Raw genomic sequence first — 23,762 nt, forward strand, 5'->3', positions numbered from 1 at the left:
AAATTACTGTATCATATTCTGTTTAAAGCTATACTATGACACACCCTGAAAGCTGAAGGTACTCCAGGTATGTTTCAAGGCACTTCAAGGTGACTTGATGGCTTTGCAGTCCAGTGACAATAGTGAATTGTGCTAGCTATCGGGGGTCTTAGGATTTCTACCATTTGAATTGGTGATGACTACTGGTTTTGGTATGGTTTAGACTGTGTTAGCTGTGCAGTTAGTTAGATGAGTGGATAAATCTTGCTCTGATGGTCTTCACAGTCCTGATCTGTCCTGGATGACTGATCAAGCATGTTAGAATCATTACGCTAATACATAAAATTCAGCAGTTTGCTGTTCCTGAATGCGGATAACCGCAGTGTCCAGTGCAACACAATTCTGATGCTGTACACGTGTTAGACCAATCTATGTTCTCCTATTTCATAGATTTTCTATAGGTGGACAGATTTCTGTCATCACTACTGCCTTTCTATGTACTACATGTAACTTCAGTATTTTGTTTGAAGGATGCACATGGCACAATTAAAATAACTTACCTCAGTATCCCCTCTGGTAATGATAATAATTCTGCCCATGCATGGGTTTCAATAGATGCTTCTCAGGAATATGCTTTCTTGGAGGTTATGGTGGGTTTGCTTCAGGCTTTTGTTATAGGGCAATGTCTTTTTTTGTTGTTTGTTTGTTTTGTTCCTTAGAAATCAGTTAACTTGAACTCAAGATCTAGTGTTGACAAAATAAGGGACAGCTGCAGTGGTGTTTAGTAGGTTTATATCAGCACTGTATCATTAAGGGGAAATAATGAGATTCTTTAGACATCGTTAGGAGTTTTCACTCTGTCTGGAGGCATAGGGAGAAAATATTTAACTGGAAGGGCATCCTGTGTAATTTTTTAAAATAATATATAATAAGCCAATGGTTCATTGTCATACTGTCAGGAAAAGTCACATATCTGTTCTATGTAATTTTATGTGCGATATTAAAATTTCATGGTAACAGATAATGAGGATAATGTGAATTTGAAACTGGACAACAGTTGGATTACATTTTTGTTGCATTTTTATACTTAATATGTGGAATTTGCTAAGCCATGGATAATTGTGCTAAAACCCCAGCCCCAAACTGTAGTGTTGAAGCAAGCGGCGTTTCCTGAACTGCTGCCCAAGCCAATTTTATGGTCACTCTCTAGAAAGTTGTGGAGGTTTGGTGTTGCTGGTTTTGTTACTTTCTTTGTTTGTTGTTGTTTTTTAAGTTTAGAAATACTCTCTTAACTGATTATCTGTTACCAAGTCTATTAGTACTAATTTTGTTTCCTAAGCTTCTCCCATGTACTTTCCATTCAAATTGCATGCACTGAGCAGGGAGTAGACTATTCTGCTGTCTCTTTTCAGTAGTGCTGCATGCACTAGAATAGTTCACTGTGGTCAGTCATACTAAAAGGACTTTTCATAGGCTTCTTTAGAGGGAAATTTCTTAGGGTAACTTCTTGCAATTTACAAAGCTTGTGGTTATTTGTAGGCTGTTCTTGTGTGACTAACATTTTTTTGTTTTCCTGTACTGGACTATTCAGTGCTTTCAGTTCAAAGCAAAGTAAACCCTGTGGGTGCACACTGAATCTTGAACTATAGTTTTTCATGTCTTCCTGTGGCCATAAAGTTTTCACTCTAAACCATATCTGTTCAGTCTGGATATTATTAAACAATCACTTAAACTATTTGGTCTAAAGATGATTTTGAGAGAAGCTAAGCGCTGAGTGATCAGACCAGGCACAGGAAGAAAGGAATTAACCAGTAAGACTGGAAAAGTATCTGTAGTAGACAAAGAAGTGGAAGTAAGCATTTGTGATTGTTGGTTATATGATATGCAAGCTCTGAATGGCAATTCTTCCTCCAGTCAGGGCTTTTATGATCTTGTGTGTGCATGTTTTCAATATCTTTTGCATTACGTGCTTTCATGTTGCCAGAAGACATTGCTCCTCCACTTGTCCATTTCTTCTTCTGCAGCTTCTCAATATTGTTTTCGCCTGCAGGAGAGGAGGAAAAATAAAACAAAGCAAGAGGCAGAGGGGAGAGTGTGAAAATATGTATACCTTCCATGCTTACAAACTGTGTTTTGTTTGTACAAAAAGGTGTGTGTATGTCTGTGTGAAATAAACGTGAGAGACGCTTTAAGTCCCCAAAAGTATGACCTAGAGGTTTCTTATTGCAGTGGGAAAAGTAGGAGTGGTGGGTGAGCTGCAGAGAACAAATAGTCTTCAGACTTAATTCTTGTTTTGTGGTGTTTGCAGCCTTACACCTCTTTGAATTACACTTTGGTTAGTTTGTCATGACTTCTTAATTTCCTTCTCTTTAATCTTTAACCTTATGAACCTTTCTGAAGCTAATCATCTTGAAGAACACAGCTTGCATGACAATTTTATTGAATTAATGTCAAGGCAATTATACTTCTAAATAGAGACATCATTGTATGTGGGGTGTTTTGCTTGAATGGTTGAGATTTCTATGAAATGTTGACTGGCTGTTACATTTAATACGCAGGAAAGTGATGACTTCTTGTAGTTGGTCAAAATAAAACCTTGGGGAGGACTTTCAGAAATGGGTAATTAACTCAGCTGTAAGTAGCCAGTATGAAAAAACTGTTTTCAGTCATGCTGACAGAATTCTTTTACAAATTTTCTAAACGTATAGAATAGGTAGAAATACTCCTTTTATCTTTAACCCTGTATTGAGTATAACAAAGCCAAACTTGACATTTGTTTGTTCAACATACATAAATTTTCTTGGTTCATTTTTATTTTTTGTTTATTTTGTCCTTTTTCCTCCCTCCCCCTCTGTTTACTATGTAGAGAAGCTGCAGGCAGTTTTGCAAATTTCCAAGCCGCAAACGGAGGTCTATAATGACAGTACTAACCTGGCATGCCGCAATGGACATCTGCAGTCAGGTGGGTTTGGTTTTACCAGCGCCGATTGAGGGGATGTCTCTCAGTTTCTGGTGTGTTACAGAAAAAAAATAATGCAATACTATGTTCTGCCTCCACCAACTTAAAAAGAAGTTTTCATATTTCTGTTTCTAAAGGCTTGATAGTAAATACATTCTTTCCTTTCTGTGACTTTGGCAGTGCTCCTCTCTTACAATGATGATCCTAGAATTAAAAAATATTTACTAAGAACATTTTAGAAAATGTTTGCATGGTTATGTTCTTAAAGAAATTAAATTAAACCTGTTTTAGAAAGTGTCAAAGTCATTGTAGGATATGTAGGTTATATAGTGTGCCTGCATAAGTAGAACTTCTTTTTTGATGCCAGGAGAGTGAATATGCATTTGCATTGAACTGCTTGAAATTTCAGGGGCTTTTACTCTGAGAAAGTGATACCTAATTTAAACAAGAGGGGAATAAAAGCCCAGCTCTTGCCTTTTTTCAAGGGAAGTTGTTTTTGTCTTTTCCCAGAAGACTGCACCAGGTATAATAAAATACCAGAAGTAAACTTGTTTATCCACACAAGGAGTAAAGCTGCTGTGGTGTTTATGAATTGTCTTTAGGGGATGGTTTAAGTCAGCAGTAAGCAATTGTCACAACTGTGATCTCAAATGATAATTCATAAGCTAGACTGTAATATTATTAGAGAAAATGGAGATCTAACAAGCAATGGAATTCATAACACTTGTCTGAATCAGGAGCAGTATTCAGGCTTTAAAAAGTGTAAACCACGTGCTTTGGGTTTTCACCTCCTTTTTTACTTCTGAAATCATCTCCAAAACTCCAAGCGTTTTGTTGGCTCAAATAGCGCCACTGAGGGGCGGGGGCGCACACAGTCTGGGGATGGTGCCCTTGGCCCAAGGTCTGCCGCTTGGGGAGTGAGGGGAAAAGGTGAGAACGTCGGGGAGGGAGCAGGGGGCTGGAGGAAGCTGCTTGGCTCTGCTTCCCCTTCCCCACCCCGCCCCGACGCTGCTCCGCACTGCCTACTCGGCACAGCCCCGCGGCTCCCTGTTCTCGCCCATGCCTGCATGCCCAGCGGGCTCTGCGTCAGGCGGAGTCGTGGCACGGCCCCACTTCCCTGCTATTCCGCTCGGCCCCACACCTCGGGAATCAACGGCGACAAGCGGGAAGAGGCATATGGCAGCAACGAGGTGCCACGGCCCTACGTCCACGCCACTCCACTTGGCCCTGCACCCTTCAGTTTCCCCCCCTCACTGCCTGGCTCCCAGAGACAAGCCACTTGGCACGGCCTTTCTTCGCACTGCCTGTGGCCTGGAGAAGACCACATGGCATGGCCCTGCTCTCCCAGCACCGGGAAACTTATAACTGCTCCTGTGGCAATACCACCATTCTCAAGCCAGGGAAATAGTGATATCCCTTCTCTTTCATACATGTCCCCTCCTATTTTCCCTCTGCTGTGATTCAATCTAATAAACCCAGTTCATTAGCTGTTTGGCATTGTTTTACCTTCATTTACCCCAAGGGAATTTGAACCTTAGCATGGCTATCCCCCACCCCCTGCTGAGCAGGATTGGTAAGGGGTATACTGAGTCGTAACATCATCTTACTGATTGGTATTAGTATTTCTGATACATGAGAAGTTAAAACAGTGGAAATACGTCGTCTTAGACACTTTTAGATTACTGTGGCTGTGGTATTTTTGTTTACTGCATTTGTCAGAAAGATAGTTAAAATGGGCTCTTAAGTATAAATTCCTATGCAGACTGAGCTTAAGAACTCTTTGCCATGAATGATACAGTACAACTCTTGTCTTTTTACCTGGTTGACTAGAATAAACAAATGCATATATAGACACAGACATTTCTGACATCTGATTTGATGTGAACAGCTTTTTTCTTTAACCTCTTTCCTTTACATGTTTTTTTGTATGATTTTCTTAATGTATCTCAGAATTGGATACTGGGGGAAAAGAATAACCTGAACTTTCAAAACTTAACTTAGTTACTTCAGTCTGTTAGTAACAAAGCATAAAATTGTCCACTGGTATCTACTGCAAAAGAAGAAACATTTTGACAGTTCTGTGGCAGGTGTTTTTATTTACTGAAATCCCCATAGCAAAAGGTCATCACTGTTGGTAAACGTGTGGAAACTGTTGTGGTGGTAAGGCCAAATGGGCCCCACACAAACCCAGACAGGTTCTGGTATGTCTAGATATGGTCCCACTCTCCCTCCTCCCTCCTGCAGGAGTCCAGGGAAACACCATGAAAAAAGACAAAAGAACAGGCACCAAAAATTCTGGTAAACAAAGTCTTCCGTTAAGGTAAGAGCATATGCACTGGCCATGCTTCTCCCTAGACTAGGCCTATGTCTGTGCCTTTTACGGCCATGGCCTTGCAGAATCCCATTTCATAGGCTGTTTGCTGGCTTCAGTTGCCCTATTGGCCCAAATTGAACCTCAGGCAAGTGATAAATATAGGCCAGATTGTATTTGAGTCTCCTTGCCTTGAGTTACCTTTCCTTGTCCAAGATCTGTGAGAGAAGCCAGGAGGTCAACTTACTGCAAACCCAAGAAGCCAAGCCTCGCTTGCCTCACAACTGGAATCCGTGCTGTGCCTCAGTTTACCCAGAAAGATGCAAGCGCCCTTTGCAATACGTGTCATAAATCTTCAACAGCTGCCTGCTGTCCTGCTGAAGCCAGACCAGCCATCCAGACAGCACCTGTCTCTAGTGTAGTGCCTCAAAGCCTTACTGGCTAGCATACAGCAGCAGCATTACCTCCCTGCCCCGGCTCCTCCTTGGATGGAACTCAGTAGTTTATGGCCTCCTTAGTTTAACAGTTCTTGTGGAGTCTCCCCTAGTGCTCAAGCGCCATACTGCACCGGGGATTCTCTTTCCCAATTATTTTTCCAGTTTGCTTAACATTGTTTAGTGTTGCCTAAATACTGTACATTCCCACTGTAAACATATATTTCAGCTGTACCCAGAACCTAATTAAGTTTTTGGCACTTTTTCATATTCATATGAATGAATATATTAATGTTTTTATTTAAAAAGCTGAAATACATTAATATAGTATTTATAATATATTAATGTTTTAATATAATATTTGGAGTCCTATTCCTGGTGACTTACATAAGATAGAGGACTGAATTGCTCTGTAAAACTGTCAGAAAGAATCAAAACTTCATATAGCTGTGGTCTTCTAGGGATTCTTTATTCTGAGAAAATATCTTCCAGCCTTCTAAAAACAATCTCAGGTGAACAAACTTCTGTTTAGTAGACTCTGTGAGATCTGAGAAGAGGAAGAAAGACTAAAGAGTGGGTCATAAAAAAAGGGGTAGATATCAGTGTCTACTGATCCCTTTGAACAAGACTTCAAAAGGCCTGTTCCATTTGCATTGCCCAAAGTACACTTGAGATTCAGAAATTGTGGACATTAGAGGTTAACCTAAAGTACTGAACTTTTCCTGCAGATGTGGGGGTCACTCTTACACTCTGCCTGTTTTTTGGGTGTGTGTATGTGGAGTCTTGTTTTTAAGATGTTGGTGCTGCACTTCCTTTGTTTAAAAGTGCTTTCTTTATACATACTGTAGTACAAACACAAGGACAGCTTTGATAATTTAAAAACACAAAGCATATTAGAGAGTCTTAAAAAATTGTACAAAGTCAGCTTGCAGTCTGCTTGAGAGGAGAGAACTACTGTTGCTGAGAAATAGAGGTGCTGCAAAGATACTGAGCCACAGGGCTCTGGCATAAGCTTTATTTTTCTATCTACATAAAGTATTACCAGCACTGATGTAGAGAAGCACGAGAAACTGGGTGAATTTCACGTATTATGCTTTTATTACAGTGCTGGACACAGAGGGATCTTTCCCAAAGGCCTGTGTACCAACAGAGGTTTCAGTATGTGTTTATAAGAGAAAAGTTAGCTATCTAAAATGACAGTGGTATGTTGACATTTCACAGAAAGTCCTGGTGCTTCCTATCTATACATAGGTTATCTATCTAAGAATGACAGAATTATTTCACAGAAGATCCCAGTTCCTGTTTGATCTTCTTTTCTTCAAGGTCCATCTGCCTCTTCCTGCATAATAGAGATTTCTTCATCAGTGTTGCCATTTAATTAAATTGGGTATTTCTTTATCAACTCTGTTGTCTTGTTAAACTTGGTAATTATTTTTAAAGGATTTTCCACTCAGCAGCTCCAAGGATTTTATACTTATCAGCACCATTGCTGACTCAAACTGGGCTTTTAGAAAATCTAGGATTTTATGAAATGTGAAATATGGTTATACATAGTTTTAACATCAAGAAGATGCCTTTTTGCCTGTTCTTTGATCCACAAGTCCTTTTATTTACCTTTAAAGGGCAAATGCTTTAAAGATATCTTTGTTTTTTAATTCTCTGTGATATCACAGGATGTTAGGCGTTAGAAGGGACCTCTGGAGGTCTTTGAGTTCATCACCCCTGCCAGAGCAGGACCATAGAATCTAGCTGAGGTCACACACAAATGCATCCAGACAGGTCTTGAATGCCTCCAGGGAAGGAGACTCCACAACCTCTCTGAGGAGCCTGTTCCAGTGCTCTGTGACCCTTACAGTAAAGAAGTTCTTCCTCATGTTGGGGTGGAATTTCCTGTGCTGTAGTTCACATCCATTGCTCCTTGTCCTACCACAGGGTGCAAGTGAGAAGAGGCTGTCTCTTCCTTCCTGACACACAGCCCTCGTATATTTATATGCATTTATTAGATCCCTTAGTCATCTCTCCAAACTAAAAAGCCCCAGGTCTCTCAGTCTTTCCTCAAGCACATGCTCCAGTGCCTTAATCATCCTTGTAGCCCTCTGTTGGACTCTCTCAAGTAGATCAGTGTCCCTCTTGAACTGGTGAGCCCAGAACTGGATACAATATTCCAGGTGGGGCCTCACTGGGGCAGAGTAGAGGGGTAGGAGAACCTCCCTCGATCTGCTGGGCGCACTCTTCTTAGTGCACCCCAGGAATACCGTTCGCCTGTGTGGCCACAAGGGCACACTGCTGTCTCCTGGACAACTTCTTGTCCACCAGGGCTCCTAGGTCTTCCTCCACAGGGCTGCTCTCCAGCAGATACTGTACTCCCATAGCTGTACTTAATATTTCTTATATTTCTGGAACGTTAGTGATTGAAGATTCTTCCTTCTGAAACACTGTGACAGCCTTTCAAACTAATTTTCTCGACTGTAGCACAAATGACTACTTAGTGCTATGATCTTCATTCATGGTGTCCTAACTAACCTTAACACCTAGAGATTTTTCTTGAAAATTTATCTGATAGATTTATAATGAAGTTTGTGTGGTGGGTTGAGAGAGAAGGCCTAGCTTTCTCTCCCCCACACAGGGAAAAAAACAAAACAACACAGCTAACTCAGCTGGAGAAGCGGAAGGAATGCTGTATTTTACAAGCAATGTGGAAAATGCACGATATGTACACAATAGATACAGTATTTACAATATATATACAGAAATATACAGCAAAGTGAAAAAACCAAGAATACAGGAACGGAATTCCCTCCTCCAGACAGAGGAGGGTTCCCCCCCTGTACCCCCTTCTCTCCCCCTACCTCCCTTTTTTCCCAAAGAGGGTTAGAAAGAGAGAAAAAGGCAGTTATTAAGAAAGCAGAATTCTAGTAGGCCCTATTAGTAGGATTAGTTGCTTATCTGTTATCCAAGGTCACTCTGGCTAGGAGCCCCGAAGCAGCCAAGCTGGAAGGGAGAGGGAAAGGAACGAACTGAGAAAAAATTCCAGCTGCTCTAAAACTTAAAACTGCATTCTACCAATCTACCAATGAAATTAATTTAGAATATCGATGTTTTCATTGTCTTCACCAAAACATTCAGCCAGAGTGTCCTAGCACTGTCCCTTTCTTAAAGGCACAGCCTCAGATGGTCACATTTTGTAAGACCTCATTACAGCAGTATCACCTGCCCTTTAATTGCAAAAGGCCACACAGTAACAGACTCCGGTCTTTATTTTGAAATATATGTGAAATGATTCAGCTGGGTCTGTTTTGGTTTTGTCTTTTTTTCCCTCAGACACAACATTTTCTTTTTCATAATGGATTGTTATTTTTTTGTTTGTTTTAAAACTAGCTTGAGAAGCAGATAATGCCAGTTTTGTTAAAGGCAGCAGTTACGAGTTTTGGATTATTTTGTGGACATTCAATACTGGTAGTATCATAGTAATTTCCAGTGTCCTGTTTCACATGTAACATGTCAATCTCAGCATGATATACATCTGAGAAATCATTACATTTCACTTTCTTAGCGTAATGTTAGCACTGTGCAAGTAGCCAGTATTTTGTATCATTTTTCACTTGGCTTTTACTGGCATGTTTTTAATAGTGGGCATATATGGGTGATGTATTTCAATTTGCAAGAATGCTGCTTTTAATACTGAAGTTTAAGGACTTTCCCAAGTAGATTAACAACTAGCAGTAAGATAATTTGGCAACAGAGGTCTTTGACAGGCTCTATCAGTTCAGAGGGAAATCAACAGTGTCCTTCGTCTGTGTAGCTGCGGTACCATTCAAAACATGGAGCAGGTAATTGTTACTTAAGTTTTCGTTAGGTAATTTTTGTTACTTGAATAGACTTTTTTTGTTTTTACAAGAACTGCATACATAAAGTTATATAAAAATTCCATCTTGGGGTCCACAAACCACATAGGATAACTTCTCTTTAGTTGTTTTATGTCACTTACCTATTGGCATATGGAAGGAATATTCCCACATGTTTCACAACTACAGATTAGAAACTGTTCTGCAATATTGGAGCTGCTGCCACCAGTTATAATTTAACCTGGTTTTTAGATGCTTAATAAGTTCTAAAACAGCATAAATTTAAAAACAGCAATAAGTTTTAAAACAGCAAGTTTTAAAACCTGTTTGAAATGTGACTTAATCTGTTTTAGATTCAAAATGGAAAATAAAATTGGTTTGTTTTTCGAAATATAAAGCACACTATTACACCAAATAAATAAACTAGAGATGTATGTTCTTAAAGTTGTTCAAACATATACTTACTTCACTTTACCTTTAAAAACAATTGAATATAATAAAGGTATTTTAATATTTTTTTCTGTAATGTAGTCTGAAAATGGACACCTGTATCTATGACTGCCTATCACAGTTCAACCAGTAGAATACCTCAGACAAAATTTTGTGCCTTGCTACTTTGTAATTTGCTTGCTGTATACTTTTTGGGATGACAGATGACAATTGCAGGGATGTTTTCAGTACCAAATAGTTACTAATTCTGTATGATTTATCTTGGAGCTTTGAAGTAAATTATTCTGTTAAATATTATGGAGTAAAATAAAAATTGCCAAGCCTCTCTTACTATCTATAAGTATATAGGATATAGGTAGAGAGTTGAATTGTTTAGTGTTTCAAATATACTTGAACAAAATACCATGGTTTGTCTTTGTGATTGGAACATATTTGAGGCTTATTGTTTTATATGGAGTGGTGAAATGTTTAGCAAAAGGCTGCTGGAGATACTGCTAATGTTTTAAGGCCACTTGCAGCATGTTTCCCATCTTTCAAGCAGGTGACAAATACAAATGGATAAGAAATGTTTGGGAGTTTTGCATTTGTTATAGGAAAATGTTTTACATAATGAAACAATAGGGACTATCAGTCTGACAGTATATACATGTACATGGGCTCTCAACCTTTAGAAACAGGTAAGCTTTGGATAAAATGTAATTCGGAAAACTTCGACATTTTCCTTTGCTTCTTCAATAAGACTTTGTATGTAAAATTATATTTCCCTCTGGAGTTGACACTGAACAAATGTGTTCTTTCCTTGCTATGCTTCAGGACTGACCACAGAACTCAGTGGTCTTGATTCCTGGAAGTGTACAGCTAGAGTAAATCATAGTTTGTGTTTAAACTTTCTTTCCACCACCTTCCACCTGCATTTCCAGCTTCCTGAAATACTCCTTACTTGTGCAATGTGTGTGTATACTCAAAATTGCAATGTGTGTGTGTGTATTGTTCCTAATAGATGGGCGTAGTTCTGGGAAAGTGTGATAATTGAGCAATTTGTTAAGGTGGAGGAGGTGGAATAAAACTAGTTTAGCTTTTTGAAGCCTTCACATACTGACTTTAAGCCAGCTGTGATAACAAGGTGGAAAGAAAAGAAAGAACCACAAACCCAACCGGAGTCCACCTTTTGATGAAATTGGACCAGTCAGTGTTGAGTAGCTAGGCTTTCTAATAGCATCATCTACTGCTTTTTTGAACTTGAAAATTGCTAAGTATGCTTAATTTTGGAGCATCTTCTACTTCAAAAATCCTGTGTAGGAATGACTAAGTAAATGTAACCAACTGGATCTGTGTGTGATTTAGTTACTAGCCAGTTTTGATTTGATTTGTTTATTTTTTACAAGAAACATCTTTCAGGCAAATGTAGTTAATCATATTCTTCCAGATTCCTTATTTTTGCATATTGGTATGTCTGCACTGTTAGTGATGACCTTTCCAGAGTTTCTGTAACTCTTAGAGTACAGTAGATTTGTGACTGAGGGAAGGCTTCTGAGGCTTGTTAGCCCAGTAGTTCAACACATACATACCTGCAGGTTGTGTAAAGATTATTTGCTCCTGGTAGTAAGCAAGGCTTCTAAGTTTAAAGAAGGTGAGAACATGGTAGTAATTAATTGATTCTTACTTGATTTTTTTTTAACACAACATTCAGTATTATGAAGCTTTGAATTAAAGTGTTTTTCACTGAACTGTAATATTAATAACTAAAAATTAATTAACTTCCTTAAAAAAGCAGAGTTCCTTGGCCTGTTGCTTAAGGCTAACAAATCAAACTGAGTTGCAGATTTCTAAAATCTTAGTGAAGAAACTTATAGCTGAAATGATCTTGAGCTTCCTTACATCTGACTCCATATTTCTGTAGCTAATCAAAAAGCACCTTAATCCTTTTAAAATAGTATAAGACAGTGTTTACAATTTCCATCACAGACATAAGTATTACACTAGGCAGCTTCCTGCCATCAAAAATCCCTTATCTGATGCTGTGCTCTAATCATTAACCAGCCTGACCAAACCACATGCTCACTGTAGTGTGCTCTTGCTTGTAGTCTCTGTTGTGATGTTTTATATTTGCTATTTCTGTGACAAAGAACCTTATTTTGTTGTGTATCCCATACAGAGAATGTAAACATCCAGTGCTGTTTCACTTACTCTGGACCAAAATGGCCTTTTGTAGTTTAATCACCAATATATTAACTTTTATCTGTCACCGAATTTGAGACCTTCCTGCTTCCTGTAAGTGGGAACAGAATGTGTGGTGGTGTTTGAATTCAGTGGTATAATATAATAAAGTTTTAAGATTTAAACATAGGAGGGTAAGCTGCTTCAGAGCTTCTATTCAGAGTTTACTACACCTTGAGGTACCTGAAGTGAAGCAAAGTTGTAAGAAAAATCTGGTAGTTGCTGGCAGCTGTAGCTATTCTAATTATCTTAGTGAAGCTTCTCTGTGGAAGGTGCTAGACAGTGTTAGCTGTTATCCAAAGTACCTAGCCTTCTAGTATCACTTAAGGAATGAATGCTCTGAATCTGAGGACTTGACATTTGTGGATTATTGTAATTACTAGTTTTTGGAGTTCTTGGGAAGGAAAATCTTCTGGCTGGTATTCCGTTGTCAGCTGTTTTAATGAATAGATGATGTTCTTCCCTTGTTACAGAACTTAGCATTCTCCATTTTTTTCAAGATGACTAACTAGTATTGCTTGTGAGAGCTCCCAAAACTTTGAAACTTTAACTGTAGGAGAAAGTTGCAGTCAGTATCCCCTAAAACACACTAAACCTTTTTAAAAACTTCTGTTATTCTGTTATAGTACTATATGGTGTGTCAACAATATTTTCAAGTTGAAACTGATGGTAAAAGTATGACTGTTGAAAATGTTCTCCTTACATTGGTTTTCTTTCTAGAAAGTGGAGCTGTTCCAAAAAAGAAGGATCCTTTAACACACACTAGTAATTCTCTTCCTCGTTCCAAAACTGTTGCAAAAACTGGATCCATAGGCCTTTCTGGTCACCATAGAACACCTAGCTGCAGTGGGATATCAACTTCAGTGTCAAGACCACAAACACCTAATCCTACAGCTTCAACTCATAAGGTATGGTAAGGATAAATATACCAGTATACTTGGAAAATCCTTGTAAATTCCAGAACAGACTTTGGATTTACTGCTGGTAATTGCAGTATTGTAGAAACAGCAGGTGTTTGGGAAAAAGCCTGAAGTCCCTGAATTTTTGGTTAAGCCTCTTGACCTAGGCTGCAGAGTGGATTTTTGAAAGTTGGTTGGCTTCATGGACGAATAGACTTCAATTACAGTAATAAATGAGAATACTTGTTTTGAAAATTGCATGGGAAACTGAGATTGCACAGGTTGTATTGCAGCCACATTGAAAAGCAAATTGTGGTTAGATTGTGACTGAAATAACAAAGTCCTATTCTAATATAAGACAAAAATGCTACATTTCTCTTGATTCAGATCTTTTTCCCTTCCATCCTTATCTCCCCCCTTGCTACTCCCCCAGTAAAGAATAAAGAACAGAATGGTGAGAACATAAAAGCAGCTCAGCATTATTGCTGCTATATGTTAAGCAGTCTGCTAGCAAAGTATGACAGCACTAAAAATTTTTGTTTATAGGCATTGAGAATCTGAAATGATTGTTCTGTTTCAGTGATGTCTAGGGTATGCTGGGTGAAAATACTTAAATAGAATGAATTATCTTTAAAAAAATAATAAATAAAGAACCCCCAAACTAAATCAAACAAACAAAAAAAATTCCTCTCCACTCGAGCCTGAGATGTTCCACCTGTGGCTGAATATGGTGGTATGATTTGTAGCAGAATACAGCGTCAGTATATCCGGTATGTGTCAGCATACTAAATTTTACTGGAGTACATAAAATGTAGAAGTAATTTTGTTAACAATGAGCATGAAGTTGGCTTTTCATTTGGTCTTTGTTTTGTTTTGTTTGCTTCTTTTTCCTTCCTCCCTCCCTCTCCAGGCTGCTCCTAAAAATAACAGAACAAACAAGCCTTCTACCCCTACCACTGCTCCTCGAAAAAAGAAAGAAGTGAAGAGATTTAGAAATGTAGACAGCAATCTTGCTAATCTTATCCTGAATGAAATTGTTGATAGGTAAGTCTGAAGAGAAGTAAGCTTTTCCATGTGGAAAAAAAACAAACCAACAATTTTTTTGTTCAGTTTAGTCTTGGTCCACTTGGAATGAAAATAATTACTTTTTGTTTGTTGTGGGCTTTTGGGGCCTTGTTTTGGGGTTGTTGTTTTTACTTTGTCAGAAGGATGAGAGTTCAAATCAGAAATTCTTATTTTTTTTAAATGCTTTGCAGTATAAATTGTGGATTTCCTCAATAGGGTTCTGTATAAATAGTCAAATACATTAAATTAGTCAGCTGCAGCTGAAAAAGAGTGTCTCATTGTTAGCCTAATTAGTATTCCATTTCTTTGCTAGTGGGCCAGCTGTCAAATTTGATGATATCGCAGGGCAGGAGCTTGCTAAACAAGCTTTGCAAGAAATTGTTATCCTTCCTTCTCTTAGACCTGAGGTAAGCAACTGGCTTTTGTTATCATTCTGTCACACACACACACAAAAAGTATTGCACTTCACACATGAGGTGATGATTCTTGAATCCTGCTGTTATGAATTGAATCCTGGTTATGATTGCTATCTATGGTTCTGTGGTGATAGCAATATTGGAAAAGGAGAATGGAGGAGTTGTGTTACTGCCATGAAATTCCTTGTCTTGTTAGTCAGTGTTGTAGAAAGTAACTGAGGTAGTAGCTTAAAAAATCCAATCAAAGAAACCCCAAACCCCTAAAAAGTCAAACCAAAGAATGAACAAACAAACACATCCTGAAAATCTGTGAGGCTCACTGTACTGGATAACTGTAGCTGTGTGTCCAACCCTATATGCACATATAAAGGACAAAGCCGGAAGAGTGAAACAGATGAGATTTGCATAGGGAAATAAAGTCATGGCACTGTCTGATTTGAAAAATATTAAGCTGGTATTGTGGTGGTGTTCTCTGTATGGATGTTGGTCAGGCACTCTGAGTAGTCTCTTCATAGCATGAGAGATTGCAAAGTGTAGTAGTGAAGATGCAAGTACATGGAGGTGTATAATGTTTGAAAGCTGATTTCCCCTTTACTTTCATGAGTGAAAATTGGTCATTCAGGCTTACATTTATCATAGGTAGCATCTCAACTACTGTTGACTGCTTAGATTCAGGTCTGGTCTATATGCTGACAGGAATTTTCTGAGTCACTTTAAAAAAAATCATCAGCCTGGCTGATGTAGTTGCTGAGCCACTCTCCATGCTATTTAAGAAGTTCTGGCAGTCAGGTCAGTCCCTGGTGTCTGGAAGAAAGGAGACATTACACCCATTTTTAGAAATGGTAGGAAGGAGGTCTGGAAACTACCAACCTTTCGGCCTTACTCTGTGCCTGGGAAAATCATGGAGCAGATCTCCCTAGAAGCTCTGATAAGGCACATGGAGGACAGGGGGTGATTGAAGACAGCCATCATGGCTTTACTAGGGGCAAGTCCTCCCTGACCAAACTAGTAGCATTCTACAATGGAGTGACCTTATCAGTGGACAAGGCATGGGTAATGGATGTCCTGTCTGGACTTCTGCAATCCCTTTGACATGGTCCCCCACAACATCCTTCTCTGTGAGTTGGAGAGGTATGAATTTGATGGGTGGATAAGGAATTGGCTGGATGGTTGCATCCATAGGGTGGTGCTCAATGTCCAGATGGAGATGGGTGACAAGAGGTGTCCCTCAGGGGTCTGTACTGGGACCATTGCTATTTATTTAATATCTTCATCAGTGACACAGGCAGTGGGATTGAGTCCATCCTCAGCAAGTTTGTATATGACACCAAGCTGAAGTTGTGTGCTCAGTATGTCAGAGGGATGGAATGTTATCCAGAGGGGACCTGGACAAACTGGAAGGGTGGACCCAGTTGAATCTCATGAAATCCAACAAGGCCAGGACAATCATCATCGGGGATGATGTGACAGGGAGCAGCCCTGCGGAAAAGGACTTGGGGGTACTGGTGGCCTAAATCTGGACATGAGCCAGCAGTGCATACTTCTAGCCCAGAAGCTCAATTGCATGGAAAGAAGTGTGGCCAGCAGATCAAGAGAGATGATTCTGCCACTCTGCTCTGGTGTCCAGCTCTGGGACCCTCAACACAGGAAGAGCATGGACTTGATGGAGAGGGCCTAGAAGAAGGCCATGAAAAAGATCAGAGGGCTGGAGCATCTCTCCTGTGAAGACAAGTTGAAAGAGTTGGAGTTGCTCAGCCTAGAGAAGGGAAGGCTCTGGGGAGACCATATAGTGGCTTTCAAGTACCTGAAAGGGACCTATAAGAAAGCTGGGAAGTCACTGTTTACAAGGGCATGTAACATTAGGACAAGGGACAGTGTTTTTAAACTAGAGAAGATTGAACATTAGGAAGAAGCTCTTTACTGTGAGGGTGGTTGGACACTGGAATTGGTTGCCTAGGGAGGTGGTAGAGGCCCCATCTCTAGAGACAGTCATGGTCAGGCTTGATGGTGCTCTGAGCAACCTGATCTAGTTGGGGATGTCTCTGCTTACAGCAGTGGGGGTTTGGATTAGATGACCTTTAAACATCCCTTCCAACCTAATGCATCCTATGACTCTAAATTGGTCTTTTCCTAAAGCTGATTTGCTCAAAGCTACCGGCCTCTCACAGAAATTCCATGCAATAACTTACTGCAGTGCTGATTATTCAAGCAAAATCACTGTTTGCTTGTGGATCTCTTGTCATGTGGACAGATAACTACAATTGCTTGATGGTCTTCATCTTTCCTTTAATACAGTATCTGGTTTTGAGATGTTGTGGGGAAGAAACCTAAACCTGGCATAGTATCCTAGGAATAGTCAGCCTGAGGAGAACAAAGCTTTGGAATCAAATCAAATACGTTCCTGTATTCTTATACGGAAGGAAAAAGTCATTGTACTGTCTTAGCTATTACAGTGCTTTAGTATGTCAAGTCTGTTGTTCAGTAATACTAGCACAGTGAGCTGAGTGGGAAGGACTTTGAGATGTGAGACTTGGGATAATTATGACTATTTTTTGAAAACTGTATTTTCAATGAAGTCTTCTTTGTATTACTGTAGCTAGCAAGTGATGTGACCTTGGTGTAGATTGAGATGTAGCGAGGACAGAGAATCCTGTGGATTTTTACATGTTTCTTGGAAGAAAAGAGATTTTTGTGTTGTTACTTGTAAATGATCATGACAGATGTAACAACTATAGGGGAGTGCTTAGTCAATTAAATACTACTTTGGCTTTAGCCTTAATGAAATGTTGTAATCAAAATAATATTTAAACAAGCCAACTAGTAGTATTTTTATAGGAGAATGTAACAGGTTGAAGTGAACCTGAACAGGTTCACCTGTTTCCCCCAACACAGAAGTGAGGGAAAAGCAGCACACAACAACCACCTCTGTGTTGAGACAAAGAGAGTGGGAAAAGAGTTTAATATAATGAGACAACATAAGTGCACAATTACCTTAGCCTTTTTGCAGAAAAAGCACAGCAGCAAACAGAAGCAAGCAAGCTAAATGCCCAAGCCAAGGAGCTACCTCCCTATCTCTCCCTGTCCCACTGCCATGTCAGCAGAAAAGAGCCAACATCCAAAACCCTGGAACCAAAAAGCAGCACCCTGTTACTATCTGAACTTCAAGCCCCATAATACTTTACTCCAGCCATCACTTTCATTTTGAGGCTGGCGTGAGGCAGATGGTTTGGAAGAACAGCAGCAAATACTCAACAATATAGTTGCCCAGGTTAAAATGTTTCAGTACATGTGTAACACAGGTAGTATGTATTAGTGAATAGGATCACACTCAATAACTAGTTTTAGTGGTCAAGCACAAGCAGAATGTTGTGAATGGTGAAATAAGAGAGAAAATGCATATTTTGTGGTCATCGTTGAAACTGCGCTGAAAATAGGGGCGTTTGTTACTATGGATATTGGGGAACGGATTGCTTGCCCCAAATGGTGTGTCTATGTAAGAGACTCCCTACTGTTCCTTTTGGCTGGTTGGTGGGATTATCTGAAACTGAAATGAAGGAGTATGGCTACAAAATTAACTCCAAAATTCTTGATAAAAGTGGTAAAGGAAAAGCACTGAAGAAAAAAGGCTACTTGAGGAGCCAGGGTATGTTTAGGCTGGATGTTAGGAAGAAGTTCTTCCCAGAAAGAGTGATTGGCCATTGGAATGGGCTGCCCAGGGAGGTTGTGGAGTCACCATCACTGGAGGTGTTTAGGAAGTGGCTGGATGGGGTGCTTGGTGCCATGGTTTAGTTGATTAGATAGTATTGGATGACAGGTTGGACTCAATGATCTCAAAAGCTCTTTCCCAACCTTGTTTGTTCTGTTCTGTTCTATTTAAGGGCAACAAGGCTGGTGAGAGGCCTTGAGCACAAGCCCTATGAGGAGAGGCTGAGGGAGCTGGGATTGTTTAGCCTGGAGAAGAGGAGGCTCAGGGGTGACCTCATTGCCCTCTACAACTACCTGAAGGGTGGTTGTAGCCAGGAAGGAGTTGGTCTCTTCTCCCAGGCAACCAGCACCAGAACAAGGGGACACAGTCTCAAGCTGCGCCAGGGGAAGTTTAGGCTCGAGGTGAGGAGAAAGTTCTTCACCGAGAGAGTCATTTGTCATTGGAATGGGCTGCCCAGGGAGGTGGTGGAGTCACCATCCCTGGAGGTGTTCAAGAGGAGCTTGGACGTGGCACTTGGTGCCATGGTCTAGTCACAGTATCACAGTATAACTTAGGTTGGAAAGGACCTTGAGGATCATCGAGTCCAACCTATCAACACAGACCCCATGACTAGACCCTCTACAACTACCTGAGAGGTGGTTGTGGCCGAGAAGGAGTTGGTCTCTTCTCCCAGGCAACCAGCACCAGAACAAGGGGACACAGTCTCAAGTCATGAGGTCTGTGGTGACAGGTTGGACTCGATGATCCTTGAGGTCTCTTCCAAACTTGGCTATACTGTGATACTGTGATATTCTTTGTAGATGTGCTTGCTGTGATGCTACATGTGGTGGCTGCAATTTTATAGTATAGGAAAGATGAATCCAATGCAAAGTGAGAGGGAGACGATTATCGGTAGCGTGAAGATAAAGTAGGTGAATCTTAAGTAATATTTTAAGCAGTTTCACTTAAAGCTTGTCTTCTCAAGGTTTATTTAGTAAAAGAAAGATGGTGTTCTTCCTTACGGAGTTAGTAAGAATATTGCTTTAATTCTTTTACTACCTGAATTCCCCTCTTTTTAAATGCAGTTGGTGCTTTAAATATGTTAGGATGGTCTGTCTTGTGGAATGTGTCACTGCCTTTTGTGATCCTTTCATAGTGCCTCTGTGCACAGAATGATCATGAGGTAATTTAACCGTTGTGTGGGAAACAACAGGGGCAGTGCATATGGTCAATTTAGTAATAGAATGTAGTTCTACACAAATCTGTAGGCTTGTAGCACTGCTGCTGTTGGCTACCCCTGCTAGTCCCTGAACCATTCCTGAATCTTAAACTGTTTTCTTACAAAGGTAAATCAGTGTTTTCTTGAAATGTTTGAAGGTAACTTACAATGACGTGCTTTTCAGTTATTCACAGGACTTAGAACTCCTGCACGTGGTTTATTGCTGTTTGGCCCACCAGGAAATGGGAAGACAATGTTGGTGAGAAAATTAGTTCATGCATGAGTTAGTGAATCTAAACTCTAACCGTGAGGGGTCATTTTCCATTTGGGTGTTGTAGTAATAACTCTTCCTGAATACATGTTAAGGTGTTAATTTATTACAAAACTGCAAAAGTGTTCTTAACCATGTATTTTACAGGGGAGGGTATTGCTAAAGTGTTCTCTGCTTCATTATTTTCAGTATCACAAATAATATTTTAAAACTTAACCCAGCATGTGCAAATTTCATTTTCAGAGAGAGTGAAAGTAACAAGGTTAATTGTGCACAGCAGTGATTAATCACAAATGGTCTGCTCTCTATTAAAACACAATAGAGGTGCATTTTGGAAATGGGGAAGGAGCAGAGTAGCAAGAAAGGGGGTTGTCTCACTTCCATGCTGCTGTGCAAAGAGCATAAGTGCTGTGAAACAGTCTGGCTTCTGCTTCTTTTCTTCAACCCCATGTTCTGGGTTTGGGGAACTGGCTGCGTGAAATGGCTGTGTATCAGCCATGGAGCCTCGTGTGTACTGATACAGCTGAGCCAGGCACATGGTCTTGGATCACATGGAGTGAATGCAGCTGCACATTCCCTTTGCTGAGTGCAGGAGTGTGAATGCTGAGCTGCTCATTTGGCCTCATCTGTTATGTTTTACATACTGGAACATAATTGATAATCACTAAGATTAAACTCTGTAACCAGGGAATCATAACTTCTTAAATATGGTGATGAGGGTTCTCTGCATGAGGGTTCTGGCTGAACTAATTCATATTCCTAATTTTTCTTCCAAAACAGATTATTTATTTATTTTCTTAATAGATAGGGTACAAAGGAAAGAAAATAAAGGAAAAGGAAAGAAAACCCACTAAATGTTAAGTGTGTGTTGATCCAAATGCCACCCTAAATTACCACCCTAAATTAGTTAAAGCGGGTTTTCAAATGTCTACATGGGACATTTTGAAAGGAACTGGGGACCTGTATTAAGTAAGCAAGTTTTAGTTGGCTATGGATATGATGTGATTAGAGAAGTCTAAAGTCTGGAAATTTCTCTTATGGTTCAATGACTTACCTGTTTGCATTTGTAAGAGCCTGTAATGAAGTTTTTTGTAGCATCTAAAAGATGTTCCCTCTGAAGAAGCAGGGATTTTCAGAATTGCCTATCAAGATATGAATACTGGCTACAATAACACGGAAGTGTTTTCAGTGTGGTGTTTTTAAAGTACTTTTTTTTCCTTTCTTTTTTTTGCTCCCTCTATTAGGCCAAGGCAGTTGCTGCAGAATCAAATGCTACTTTCTTTAATATAAGCGCAGCAAGCCTGACTTCAAAATATGTAAGTAATAACTGTAAATGACATTGATCTGAAAACACACATGCTGTAATTGGGTCTTAGTAAGTTTGAAAACTGTTGATGAGTCTTTGGTGACTTAGCCTATGCTGGACAGAAAGCTTTTTAAGAAGTGACTTGTGAAGACAAAAATTTGGTTTTGTACTTGAGATAACTCAACGCCAAAGGCTTTTGCAGTTCAGGATGAGCCTGTCTGTCATATAGGTTGTAAGCATCATCTTCTGTAAAAAATAAATTTAGTGAGTCACATCTCCTTTTCGCTGTGGTAATTTAGGTACCAAAACCTCTGGACAACTCAATTGTGATCATAAATTAAGCTGTAATGTTTTCTTTAAGACGTGAGCAATACCGTCCTGTGTAATATTTAACTATTGATTATCTGAGTGTGTTTGAATGGACTGAGTGTGGCTGCTTATCAGAGAGATTTTCTGTAGGTCATTGTTAGCTGTATTGTAATAAATGCTTTCTAAACCTCTTCCAAATAAAAGTTCTATTATTGTTTTAGGTGGGTGAAGGGGAGAAACTCGTTCGTGCTCTGTTTGCAGTAGCCAGAGAACTTCAGCCTTCTATAATTTTTATTGGTAAGGCCTTAAATATGATTGATTTTCTGTGTGTTTTCTTAAATATTTTGTCTTAGTAAATTTTAATCATCAGGTAAATTTCAGATAACTCTGTAGTGCAGAGCAGGTGTCTCAGATACAACCTGCTGGCTAATGAGTAGTTCTGTATGTTTTTTAATCAGTAGTTCCATATGTTTTTAATTCGTGTTAGTAGTGGGAAGAAATGCCCTCAAAACCACAAATGCTGTGCCTTTACAGAATAAGTCCATTTATGCATTAAACTTGAAACATGACAATGGGTTTCACTTGTCCTAAGTTGCCCTTCATAATGAGGTGGTAGAGTCACCATCCCTGGAGGTGTTCAAGAGGGTATTGGATGTGGCACTTGGTGCCATGGTCTAGTCATGAAATCTGTGGTGACAGGTTGGACTTGATGATCGTTGAGGTCTCTTCCAACCTTGGTGATACTGTGATAATTATCAGGATAGTTTTTTCTCTTATCTGTGGTTAGTGTTACATATTCAAAGGACAACAAGTTACACAGACTTCTAAACTTAAGTGAGATTTCTTGGATTCCTAAGGAATAAACTTCATATCTCTAGCTGGAGTGCTGTATTAGGAAAGTAACTTAGGCAAATATGAAGACTTCAGTCTTGTATGCTTAATGAAGATGTATTTCCTTGTTTTTTAGATGAAGTTGATAGCCTTCTGTGTGAAAGACGAGAAGGTGAACATGATGCTAGTAGGCGTCTGAAAACAGAATTTTTAATAGAATTTGATGGTGTAAGTATTTAGTCTTGGTTATTGTTTGGTTGAGCTGAATTGGGCAATGTAGTGGGTACTAGTGCAAGCTACAGATGAACAAAGAATTTGGCTACTGGGGCTTAACTCTGTGTCTGTGTGCCCCCCTCTAATAATAAACTAGCTTTCTAATTTTTTTTTCACCTGTATTTTTCCTGTCTCTCACCACCGGTTTTTGTATTGAACAATCATAGTTTATATACCACTAGCATGGAGGACTGAGGTACAGAAGAAAAAAAGAAGTATATAGAAAGACAACAATATCAGGACAAAATTTTTCCAAAATGGGATGAATCAGGACAAATAATGTGTACACACACAGAGTTTTCCCTTAAAATGAAAGGGAACAATTAAGCATAATTAGCAAGTTAGCCAATTTTTGGCTCAAGGTGTAACTGTGTCATGCAGTATTCATCTCTGATACCCAAACGTTTTCTCTGAAATCTGGAAGCAAATAGACTCCATATTCTTGGATATAAAATTAAGTCTTGCTGTGGGGTGACTTGGGGGTGAGACTGTTGTATCTGTGTCCCCTCAAATGGCTTCTCATATTTCACTTACTGGCTTCATTCTCATCTAATTTAGTGGTTCAGACAGTGCCTTAGTCTAAAGTTTTGATTCTGTCTTTCTGTGTAGGTTTCAAAATAATGTTTGGAGTTAAAACTCACAATTGCAGGAAGTCTCTAACTTTTTAAACATAATTGTCTCAGGATGACTGAGATTGTGAGTGCTATTTTTTACTCTCAGTTTTCTCCATCATGTTGATGTGCAATTCCACAACAACATATGTGCTCTTGCAAGACTCTTTTCAAGTAACATAACTTGGGCATAGGGTGCTGTGTTTACATTCTTTTTTTTCCTTTTTTCTAGTGTCTTTACATTTATCTAAAGAATGTTTTGAAGCAAACTGAATGGGGAAAAAAAGTATATGCAGTAAGATCCCATCAGTGTGGGACGTAGCAAGACTGTGATTTTGTGTATTACTACTTAATATAATCTGAAAGCAGTCTTGCTTTCCTTTGGTTTCTAGGTGCAGTCTTCTGGAGAGGACAGGATACTTGTGATGGGAGCAACAAACAGACCACAGGAGCTTGATGATGCTGTTCTCAGGTATCAAAACGTCTCTTTCTTTCTTTCTTTGAATACAGTAATATAATGTTTGTTATGAAAAGCTGGTTATGTTACTTAGTGCCTTGGCTGTTTTAAGTTTTGGAATAAGTAACAAAAGCTGTTTGACAAGGTTACAATATTTAATGTCTCAGAGGTGCGTGTCTCTCCTCTTTTGAGATGCATTTGCAGAAGCAGTATGACCTTGGAGTT

The 23,762-nt window shown here is 39.4% G+C and overlaps 1 protein-coding gene across 5 annotated transcripts in view; it reads left to right on the forward strand.

Annotated features, from left to right (window-relative positions):
- SPAST (spastin) overlaps positions 1–23,762 on the forward strand; it is a 40,675-nt gene that overhangs the window by 8,396 nt on the left and 8,517 nt on the right. For 3 of the 5 annotated variants that reach the window (XM_068155948.1, XM_068155967.1, XM_068155957.1), the window contains 8 exons: positions 12,916–13,103; positions 14,005–14,138; positions 14,473–14,566; positions 19,664–19,738; positions 20,995–21,066; positions 21,587–21,662; positions 22,333–22,424; positions 23,473–23,552. In XM_068155948.1, coding sequence (XP_068012049.1) covers positions 12,916–13,103; positions 14,005–14,138; positions 14,473–14,566; positions 19,664–19,738; positions 20,995–21,066; positions 21,587–21,662; positions 22,333–22,424; positions 23,473–23,552 — 811 coding nt within the window. Of the gene's footprint in view, positions 1–2,845; positions 2,942–12,915; positions 13,104–14,004; positions 14,139–14,472; positions 14,567–19,663; positions 19,739–20,994; positions 21,067–21,586; positions 21,663–22,332; positions 22,425–23,472; positions 23,553–23,762 lie in introns of all 5 variants that reach the window. The other 2 variants (XM_068155930.1, XM_068155940.1) reach the window with 1 other exon arrangement.

Source organism: Melanerpes formicivorus, unplaced genomic scaffold (genome assembly GCF_026170545.1).
Source record: "Melanerpes formicivorus ecotype bairdi unplaced genomic scaffold, bMelFor1.0.p_v2 SCAF_2, whole genome shotgun sequence".
NCBI lineage: Eukaryota > Metazoa > Chordata > Aves > Piciformes > Picidae > Melanerpes > Melanerpes formicivorus.